Consider the following 10,693-nt stretch of genomic DNA (forward strand, 5'->3'; position numbering starts at 1 on the left):
CTCGAGGTTCTTGCTGGAGAGGGCAACAGCCCGGACAACGCGATTTCCGAGATCTACTCCTTCAAGGGCGCGACCGGTTCCGGCGCAAGCTCCTTCGCTCGTCCCGCGACCCCCTCCACGTATGCTGCCGTCTTTGACGAGCAGTCGGGTTCTATCCTGATTCAAGAACTTACCGAGTGGGACTACACCCAAAACGCCGTCACTCGCTCGCTCGTCGACGGTTACCTGGCCACGACCGGCCTTACGACTGTGCCCTTCAACACGAACACCCGCCGTGCGGACCGCCGCAGCATCATGGCCGCGCACAAGCGTCACCCCCACCACTAAGTGGTTTCTTACGCCTCATAGACTCACCCATGGGCGTCGGTGCGTGCCCGACGCTTTGCTCCATACCCTTGTCCGTTATGTTCGTGCTATTTGTTCGTCTACTGCGTAGTTCGTCTGCTATCCGCGCCAGCCGCCCCGTATACCCGTGTGGTGCCTCGGCCGCCACGTCACATTCTAGTAGTGGTCTCACAGCCTATGTGCATCTGCATTTGTGCTTGGTAGTAGTTTAATCATAGTATCGTGTCTTTTGGATGGGCCATGTGTGAGACTTTGCCACCATTCACAGCCATGCACCTCGTGAAGTCTACTATGACTGTGTGGGAATGAATAGGACACCGTAAGAATCCAGTGATCCCATTCAAGTTAATACCACCAAACGTGCTTTCGTCTATGTTATTATCCCTGCTGGTGGTATGTTGTTGCATGGGGTATTTTGTGCCAGTGTGGATTTTTTATTGGCGTTCACCCTCATATCGCTGTACAGGCAATATTAGTATGAGTGCGAAACGATGACGTATCCGACGAGAGTATAATATATGACTCGTTGACGCCGCCTTTTTTTCGCTGTTCACTATTTGGTCCAGTCGGCCACACGCAAACATCAGATTGCATGGTATGCGCTGTATAAAGCACCGTGAAAACGCCATGAGATGCATTGAATGAAAAGCTACAACGACCATGACGATTTCGATAAAGTGGTCAATGATGGGATATCCTCACGACCTGGATGCCGCCGACGTATTTGTCTTGTAGGAGTTTGACCCCCCAGTGAGCATCAGCTTGGACCAATCATGATCATTCGAGTTCAATCTGTGTCCGTGTGTATGCCGATTTTTCAGTTTCACCGAGGCAGAAATCCGAGTCAGGCGCTCGGCATTGCCAATGGACTCCTGCGGTGGCTGTAGCCTGAGATTAGAAGCAATCGGGCCCCCGTACTCCTGAAATCTACAAGATAAAACTCGCTACAAGCCCCTCAAGTAGCGACTTACATGCCGGAAAACCCCCCGTCGACGGCAATTAGCCCTTTGCTCGCGTCGAAACAGTGCAAGCCCCAACGTCCCGCCAAGTTCATGTTCCCTTTTTGGGTGGACTGAAGAGACTGGTCACGAGACCCAGTCGCGCTGTCAATTTCGACATGAACTTCCCGGCGTCCGTAGACTCGACTTTCCAGCTTCGCGCCGAGGCTCGCGCAGTACTTCGAAGGACTTTAACCCCCTGCCACATCCGATGGCCCATCCCAGTCTCCCATCGCCTCTCATTTTCGGCCTGTAGCCACGCGCACAAGCCACCCACGCCCACGCGCTTTGTTTGTGACTTCGATTGTGCCCTCGTTTGCTTTGGCTTGCTTTGACCTCGCGGCTGTGGCGCCTCCCGGACGCATATATAGTCCCTTAGAATCGCGCTAGCCTGCCTTGCACTCTCTCGTGCATCACCCACAGCCCTATCAGCCCACTCATCCAACGCAATGCCTAAACGTCCCGTAACGCCGCCTCCCGCAGACGACGAGCCCCGCTATTTGACTGTCGTGCATCCATACCCTCTCCACGCGAGCATGGAGCGCGAGAGCGACCGCAGGGCTTTCGTCTATTGGATGGCCACCTGCATCGGCAAGGATGATCTCTATGCGTTCTTTCATAAGCCAAAGGTCAGTCATCCCTCGCGCCGCTTCAAATCTCCAGTGGCTGATCTACGATCGTCTTATCGCGCACGAACAGTCGCCGAACATGGTCATAATCGAAGTCAATCGCGACTTCCAAGGCCTTCAGCGCGTCCTGGGTGAGCACAGATGGGCCGAAGTTTTGAGAAATCCTTCCGAGGAGGAGAAGAGTAAGGTATCAAAAGTGTTTTTCTGCAAGTATCGCTCCGGACGTGAGGTAGAGAAAAATGGTGAGTCCCGGTGACTGTGCGTGGAACGCTGTTGTTGAAATCAATGTAGGCTGGAAGCGTGTCTTCATCCAGGATAACTGGTACGAGACTCCCGAAGGGATGGCAAGATGGCGCGCTATCAATGAGTTTGTGTTGCCAGATCTTATTCATTGTTCACTTTGTCATGGTACTCCTTTCACAGTATCACCGTCCATCCATATCCACAGACCTATCGATGCGAAGTGCCCGTAGAGGACAGGACTAGAGAGCCGCTATGTCGTCCTCTGCCCGTCCGAGACTTCCCGCCTCCGCCTCCTACCCGTCCCCTGACAGGTATGTTCTTGTATCTATCACATCATTCTGTGCATTGATATACGTGTCGTGCAGTCGGCTCTGTTGCATATTACAAGAGCAAAACAGAAACCAAGGTTCCTGGTAACGCGTGGGCTTCAGGTGTTCCCTTGTCGCTGCGTTCGTCCAGCCCTGCAGCGTCTGGCTCGACCATGACAGCTCGAACCAGCGACGGTACCGGCGTCAGTCTGGGCGTCAGCAATATGAATGCCTGTCCGTAATCTGACATGTGCTTAGTGTGGCTCCGTGCTGACACACTATTGCGTTATGCAGGGAGTCAGAACACAATGGGTTATTCGCCAGGCCCCACTTTGCCCCCTGGTCTCTTGATCCCGCCGGCTGTGAATGTATCTCGTTCACCTGACGGCTCCGCCGCAAATTCGCTCGCCAGCTCGCCTGGTGATGACTGGCACGTACCTCCGGGACTCGTACGTACTTCTAGTAAAGTCTCCAGCTCAGGTGAAAGCGAGGAAATTGTTGAGCCTGCCTCGGCCTCAGAGGGCAGCTCCGTGGTGATCGTCGAAGACCTGGCCGACGCCATGCAAGGACTTCTGACCAACGACGGGATGCCCGTGGCATTTGAAGAGCAAGAAGCAATTCCTGATGGGATCGAAGTTGATTTATGGGCGGAAGACCCGGTCGTTGCGCCTGCGACGCCCGATGAAACTGTCTGGCGTTGTCCGACCCACTTCGAATTATGCAAACGAAAATTATGCACGGAGTACGGAGCGTGGGCAAGAGCTCAGAACAGGCTCAAGCAGCAGGCCGATCGGGAAGCTAAAGCTAACAAGCCGGGATCCAATGGCAAATGGCGCACTGGAGGGCGAGGCCCAGATACAGGTGGGCATCCGTTTGTTCTGTGCAAGTCCTGTAGTAGTCTAACGCCGAATCATAGACTCGAGCTCTGCCAACAAGCCCGGCTCCTGGCGCTCGAATACCGGGCGCACTCGCGGTGTCCCTCCTGCGAAGCGGGGCCCCATCCCTGCCCGCCCCGCACAACTGCAGCCGCGCCCCACGGCGAATGCATCCTCTAGCCGAGCTTCACCCATCACATCCTCTGCCCCTGCCTGCTCGGCGAACAGTGTGCCGCCGAGACCGGCACACCTTGCGCGACGACCTCCCAGTCCGCCGAGCCGCGAGGCATTGCCCAGTCCGCCGCCCGCCGCTCCAACACACACGATCCCGCCGAAGCCGGCCAGGTTCAACAAGAAGCCCGCTGCAGCATCGCCCGCCCCGGTGCAGACTCCGCCTCGCCCCGCTTCGGGTGGCAGTAACCAGGCCGAGGGACAGCGCGGCGTGCCAGCCGCCCCGTGGAGCGCAAACGTTGGTCGGCCCACGTCGCCCGGGGCTGTTAGCGATTGGGGCTCGGTCTCTGAGGGCCCGTGGGGCAACGACGGCCATGCGCCCGCTGCTTCCATGCGCGGCAAGGCTCCCATGCAGGCTCCCAGGCAGGCTCCTCGTGCTGGAGCGGGTAACGTATGGGCTATGAGTCCTCAGTACGGTATTGCTGGACCGTCTCGCGGCGCGCCGGCTCCACGTCCTACGTCCCCTGGGTCCGTGAGCGAGTGGGGTGCTGTCTCGGAGGGCCCGTGGGGGTCGAACGAGGACAGAGGGTATGACATGGAGGAGCCCGGCATGCGCACCCCGCCTGCGGGACGGAGCTGGGCAGACGAGATGGATGCTGTGGATACGATGGACGCGCGTTCGGAGGCGGATGAGTGGGACGCCGTGTCTGCGGGCCCGTGGTGAATGACTTTGGCTGTTTTCTTGTTGTCTGGACTGAATGGCCGTCGAGGTCGTCGTTGTCGTGTTTGCTGTCGCTTGTATTCCGAGTCGTGCTTGTACCATGTTGTCGAGGCGTATGCCACTGCTGTACCATGTTGTGTAGAGACTGATGCTGCCGTGTATCATGATAAAATTGATGATGTTAGTCGGTGTATGCGGCCATCGGCCGGTTGATTGTATACAACGATTACTGTACAGGTTTTTGTCCATCTTCAGCATGGGATTCGAGCCATTTCTGAACGGCACCGGGGATTGGACATGCGGTGGACTCTCCCTTCCCACCGGTGCGCTCGTACATGACCTGGCAGCACTGGTACAATTTCCGCACGTAGTCGTCGCATTTGTCTGGGCTGTACGTGTTTCGTCCGAGACACGACTGAAGTGCGCAGGCTACCACGGATGATCGTACGCAGGTGCCAATATGTCAATATTCAATGCTCGCGCTCGTCATGTACTAGTGAAGATGGCTCGTACCTTCAGCCTGACAATCGGGTTCCGAGGATGTCTGCAGAGTAATCGAATGCGATATTAGTCTCTGGCTATGCCGTACTGTTATTTGGAAGGCACACCGTGGCCATGGCTGGAGGACAAGAATTGCGATCAAGGACTGGGTCCAAAAAGCCAGAGTCACTTAAGAGTACTCCCAGTGCTTGACGGTGGCACCCATGACGATGATCGCGGTATGTCCACCCACGGTCACGCGAATTGCGTTGCGACGCGTATGTCACGTGCTTGCCTACATAAGTAGCTTGATTTCTGGAATCTAGTATGGAGATTAGAAATGCGTTCAGAGGGTTTGAAACTTGTTGTCCGCTCGGATCTCCGCTGTCGCCTGCCGTGAAACAGCATGATATGATCCTCCTGCTCGAATTATCAGGCTACTAGAGCGCTCCTACTTATCCTTATCCATGTGCCTTCACTGACTTGGTTGGCGACTTGCTTGATGACCTGGCCACAGTTTTACAAGGAGCCAGTGCTCTATCGAGGTCGGTCGAGCAGCTCGTTCGCAGGCCGCTCCTCAGATGAGGCCAAATATTGAGAGCGTTTGGCCGGCCAGGTCAGGCCGGATCCGAGGACAGTGGCTCTTCCTGAAACATGGCAAGATTGCCTTGAATTGACGCAGGCCTCCGAGCTGGCCGCATCAGCCGTTTACGCCTATGGTACTACCAAGGTACTGCCGTCGCTCCGACCGGGGCTGTGGACGAGCTTGATCTCCCGTTGATATCTATAATTTCTCCAACAGCCTAGTTCCATATTTACCTGCCGCTCTCGCTCTGTGTAGTGGCCTTTTGCGCGCGTATGGCCCTTTCTCAACTTGCCACAAGTCGCCGCTTACGCTCTGCCATCGTCCGGGGTATTTGAGCCCAGGGTGGTACACAAGCATTTCGTCTAAGGTAAGTCGTCGCTTGAGAATCATACGCAACGGCAGCATATTCATTTCCGCAGATATGTCGTCGGGTTGGCTCACCGCGGCTATATTTGTTCCCATCCTCGCAGTAGCTGTACTCGTCGTGCTTGTCATCGTCGTCATCCGCCGCCGCCAAGCGCGCCCATTGGATGTCGAGGGAAGGCTAGATCACCATCCAGGCCGCGACAAGGCCGTACTCGCGACGTTTGGCGTGGAGCAGCCGCTCTTGTTTGTATCGGACCGACCGCAGACACCAGACCAAGGAGTTGAACAGGAAAAATCCCCATATTTTCCAAACGAGTCGGAGGTCCCAGAGTTGTCGACGCAGGTATCTACTGAGCGTCGACAGACACTTTTTCAGCCTAATCGACTAGTCCGCCAATCGGTAGACGCCGCGCTCCCTGCTGTGCGTCCTTCGCCCTTGCGGCAGTTCGCTATCCCGTCCTCTTCCACCTCGACTCAGTTTGATTCCACGAGCGGCAGCGATCGGAAAGATTCTCACTCGATGTTCTTTAAGCAATTCATCCCTAAATTCATTCGCAATGATCAAGATGGCCAGAAACAGCCTCCTTCACACTTATTCGATCGTACGCCAGATGATCCGGCATCCGTGCATGGGCACCCGCCCCTCGCAGCACCAGTACATCTCGACTCAGAGCCCAACATGCAGGACAGCTCGCAAGCCGATATCCCCCCGGCAGATACCTCTGACTGCCCACCTACATCGTTGCCGTTTAGCAATCCGTGGCATTCCGGCGACGACCGTCGGGACTCCGTGCGTCAGTCGGCGTTCCCCCCCGGTACTACTCAAACAGCTGCTAGGCCAATTTCTATGATGACCACGTCTGAGACACCATGGGTGCCTTCCATCATGGCGAGGTCATCACCCTGGCGCAACCTCCTAAATGTCGTGATTCCCTTGAATGGGATTGACCATGACAGGCTGGAGTCGCCGCAGGTCGAGGTGCAGAAGCACGCTGCGTTCCGTGAGGCACCAGCTGTCTCTGGGCCAGCGCCCGAGAGGCAGAACGATATCTCTTTTCCGCGACCCCTGCCCATCCCTCAATCCCCGCCTATCGCATGAGGTCTCACTGTTGGATATGGACACAATTCTGGTGTGCTCTTTGGGATAGTCCTAAATTACGCTAGCTGATGGCTTCATAATACATACTACGTATGGTAAGATTGGGACAATGCATAGACTACATACAAGTGGCATATTGTGGCAAGTGAATAAGGTCCTTGAAGTCCAAGTGTACAACATAATATTCCCTACAAGATGACCATCGATCACCGGTTGCCGACGGGCCGAGAGACTCCAGCAGGCTCCGGGTTTCCACTGGAGAACTCTGGGAGCTCCGTGTCCGGATACACTTTGAAGCGCTGCATATCCACGTCGTCGAGGCTATTCACCTTGTACTTCTCGTACACGAAAGTCCGGCACGAGGCCATCGTGCGGGCGCGGAGATGACGGCGGAGGGAGTCGTCTCGGCTCAGTCTATGCAAGCAATACGGACATTGGTATTGCTTTTCCATATGCCGTCGGTAATGCCTCTGCATGTCCTTCGGCGAATCGGATGTCCACGGACAGTCGGGAGCCGGGCACGCAAATTTCCCGTCAGTCTTGATGGGTCTGCCATGGTCTGTATCCTTGTCCTGCTGATGATGAGCAGTGACTTGCATGTCGAGACAAAGGATCGTACCGTTGTAACGTGACGTCCTGTTCCTTTGTGGCCCGAGCCGGAGCCAGATGACGGGGGTGCCCTTTTGGCCGGGATATTCGTTGGAGGTAGCTGATACTGAACCGGCGTGGACCCTCCATCCGGACGAGTGATATACCTGATGTGCACTATCCGAGGCTGCTGCAGCTGCAGTTCAGAAAAACTTTACTCGATTAATCCACGACAAAACCACTGACCTGCGTTGCCGGCGAAGCAATATTCGCAATGTCCTCTCGTTCTTCGTTATCGGACATTCCTATGGATGAGTCTGCCGCGGCAGAATCCTCATCGTCGGAAGGATAAAGCTCGTCAACTTCGCTTTCTCCTTCGGAGTCATAGTTGGAGTATATGCGCCGCCGGTATGCCTTCACAGCCGGGCGCTGGAATCTCACGAGCGCTGCATCGATTCTGTCACCCGTGTTCAGAACCTCCTTGGATCCGTCATCTGTCTTCATACCGGGTTTAGTGTCTTCTGGAGCCCCCATCTCTGTGTCTTTATAAATGGGTTTGGGGCTGGAAATACAGCTTTGGCTGGCACTATCACAGTCCGAGCCTGGAGCATTAGCTCCTCGATTGCAGGATTGGGATTCCGAAGGTAGATGGGGCTGCTGAGAATGTAGTAAATGAAATTAGACGTCGAAATCAAAAAATCACAGGCGGCACGCACTTCATCGACAATCTTCTTCTCGGCATCATCGAGGATAAAGTAGTCGATGTCATCAACGCTGTTCCTTCGCCCGAACACGTCATAAACGCCGGTACTGTAGTCGGCAGACGAGTTAAAGGGAGATGAAGCATCCATTGTTATCAAAAAGAGTCAAATTTGAACGAAGAGAAAAGGTTGCAGTCGAAACCGAAACGAAGGGCTTGAGTCGTGGGGTGTGCCTCTTGCCCCCTGCGCTTTATAAGTACGTTGAAACCGGCCACACTGGTTCATTGACACTTCAGCTTGTCCGCGAGCCACAGCAGCCACATGCGAGACATGTGGGACACCGAAACAATGCGCAGTAAGGCACAACCTTTGTCCTGTGTCGACACGGCGTCACAGGTTGAGCTCAAGGCCAATCCACCTTTGTCCACACCCTGAGTGAAAATGCTTTCTGTCAAAAAACTTATCAGGTATCATCTTCCACAAGTGGCGGTTAACCCACAGCAATGGAGAGAAACGTATACCGATCGATATATATGAACACTTGACGTACTGACATAGTCCATCAGACAATTGCCAAACCTGGGAACAAAAAGTATCCTCTGGTTGTGGTGATTTTGATCAGGAGAAAGTGCGTCGCCCCGAAGCCTTAATGACAGACGGCCACTGAGCGGCCGGCCATTGTGGCCCGTGTTCGGCATGCCACCGCCACAACGTTCGAGTGGTACTTACGACGTGTGGCGATACCGCATATGGAACTCAGCACACTCACCACAGTGCGGATCGAACTTAGCTGCTCGCTATTGTTGTGTGAAATGGGCGCATTATAATATAGCTTGAAATACACTGTCGTGATCGTTTAGTAGTCTCACAGCTGAAAACACATCCTTGGTATCGGGTCATAAGACGATATGCTAGATGATACAAGTCCTGCAAGATAACCTTCACTCGTAGCACAAGATGAATATTTTACCTGATTTCACCGATAAGATAACTGCACCCTGAGATTGGTCAATGTTGATGGTCTCGACCGTATTGAGATCTAATTCCTCCGGGATGTCTAGCGTCCTGACGGTGCCCCCGACATCGGTCTGCGGTCCCCGGATCCATCGCTCCCCGTTTGCGTCATAAAGGCCATCGCGCTCAGTGGCGATTGGGGGAAATGAAACGAAGCGAAGCCGTTTTCCTGTCGTCGCAGTACCATTTTCCACCCACACAGCGTGTCCGAAGTCGACGGCCATCAGTGGGCGCGGTCGCTCGGCCTGTACCTGGCCGCCCTCTCCATCTTCATCCACGCCGTCCACTACACAGACGACCTCGAATGGCTCGCTGACGTACCACACTTTCATCATCGCATGGTCGCCTCCTCCAGCTATGGTCAGAGTCCCCAGGCTATTCTCGGAACTCGCACCAGAGAAGGAGCCAGAGCGCGAACTAGACGCAGAAGATGCAGAACCAGATCCGGATCCGGAGCCAGAGCCAGAGCCGGGGCGCGACTCCGTTTGATAGCGAATGTGCTCGTCCCCGTCCAGCTCGAACAGTGGTACCCGAAAGTAATGCTGTGCGAGAACGAAGCGCCCACGCTCCGGGCTTACTTCATGATCTGAAAGGAGAACGACCGTGCAGCTGAGCCTTGGGATTGTTGGAAGGGTCGGCCACCATTGTCGCACAAAGTGCGCACTCTCGGGATACCAGGGAGGCAAGGGAAATGGATTAGGATTCAAAGAGGGTGGGGGGTTGTCAGAGGCGTTATCGGTTGCAGGCTCATCCTCGACAGCTTCAAAAGTCCCCGGTAAGGTGGTTTGTGGGGTGGCAGGTGGCGAGGGAAACAGAAAAGGTGCGGTCATCGTCATTGAGGGATCGAGCTTGGTAGATATCGAGGGTACAAAGTTCTCTGAATCCTGAATTGGTCTGTTGAATCGTCGTAAAAGAGACAGAGGGTAGAAGTACTGGTTGGCATGGTCGCTCTCCTCGGAGTGAATTACAATCTGTTCTTTGTGTAGTATGCATGACCAATTCGAGGATACAGACTAAAGACAGTGTTAGAAGACGCTCGGTATGCAGTCAAATGCACTTACACATTCTATGTCTGTGTCTATGAAAACATACTCCGGCACATCCCAGTCTAGCAGGGTGAATAGCGCTATTGTGTTGGACGAAGCCACCCAGACGAAGGCGGACAAGAGTCTTAACGAGGGATCAAGTAGAAAGACGTTCATGACCACTCCGAATGTTTTGAACGTGGCCAGCTTGGTGAACGTTGGAGGCGAGGGAGGACCGCTTCCCTCAGGGCTGGGGAAGTAAAGCTTCATCAAGACGAACTCCATAAGGCGATCTTCATATCTGCGGAGCCGAAATGTGTAAGCCGGTGATCGATAGTGATATTAGCAACTCACGATCGACGCAAAACCTTTGCCATGGTAAAGAACACAGAGCGAATGTCGAATTCGACGCGGCATTTCCAGAGCTCCCAGCGCTCGCGCGGATCCCATTCTACTAGACAAGTATCTTGGTGAACATCCCAGCAGACGACCTTTCCGCTCTTCGTGGCGCATAGGCTGTAGCTGCCGGTGATCGGAGACAGCC

At 54.6% G+C, this 10,693-nt stretch overlaps 4 protein-coding genes across 4 annotated transcripts; 2 read left to right on the forward strand and 2 right to left on the reverse strand.

The window, feature by feature from the left end:
• Positions 1-1,792: 1,792 nt before the first annotated feature.
• On the forward strand, positions 1,793-4,293 carry FIBRA_05126 (uncharacterized protein; the record flags this gene model as incomplete). The annotated part of the gene is made up of 7 exons (XM_012326902.1): positions 1,793-1,972; positions 2,043-2,214; positions 2,264-2,339; positions 2,396-2,526; positions 2,581-2,757; positions 2,818-3,384; positions 3,440-4,293. The coding sequence occupies 7 exons, from the start codon at positions 1,793-1,795 to the stop codon at positions 4,291-4,293; spliced, it is 2,157 nt and encodes a 718-aa protein (XP_012182292.1).
• A 1,484-nt stretch (positions 4,294-5,777) lies between these two features.
• Positions 5,778-6,821, forward strand: FIBRA_05127 (uncharacterized protein; the record flags this gene model as incomplete). Its single annotated transcript, XM_012326903.1, has 1 exon — positions 5,778-6,821. The coding sequence occupies one exon, from the start codon at positions 5,778-5,780 to the stop codon at positions 6,819-6,821; it is 1,044 nt and encodes a 347-aa protein (XP_012182293.1).
• Positions 6,822-7,027: 206 nt separating this feature from the next.
• Positions 7,028-8,260, reverse strand: FIBRA_05128 (uncharacterized protein; the record flags this gene model as incomplete). Its single annotated transcript, XM_012326904.1, has 4 exons — positions 7,028-7,393; positions 7,441-7,596; positions 7,656-8,066; positions 8,126-8,260. 4 exons carry the CDS (start codon positions 8,258-8,260, stop codon positions 7,028-7,030), a joined length of 1,068 nt encoding a protein of 355 aa, XP_012182294.1.
• A 791-nt stretch (positions 8,261-9,051) lies between these two features.
• On the reverse strand, positions 9,052-10,526 carry FIBRA_05129 (uncharacterized protein; the record flags this gene model as incomplete). The annotated part of the gene is made up of 3 exons (XM_012326905.1): positions 9,052-10,137; positions 10,186-10,450; positions 10,504-10,526. The coding sequence occupies 3 exons, from the start codon at positions 10,524-10,526 to the stop codon at positions 9,052-9,054; spliced, it is 1,374 nt and encodes a 457-aa protein (XP_012182295.1).
• Between the last annotated feature and the right edge of the window lie 167 nt (positions 10,527-10,693).

Source organism: Fibroporia radiculosa, assembly GCF_000313525.1.
Source record: "Fibroporia radiculosa TFFH 294 genomic supercontigs, scaffold3773, whole genome shotgun sequence".
NCBI lineage: Eukaryota > Fungi > Basidiomycota > Agaricomycetes > Polyporales > Fibroporiaceae > Fibroporia > Fibroporia radiculosa.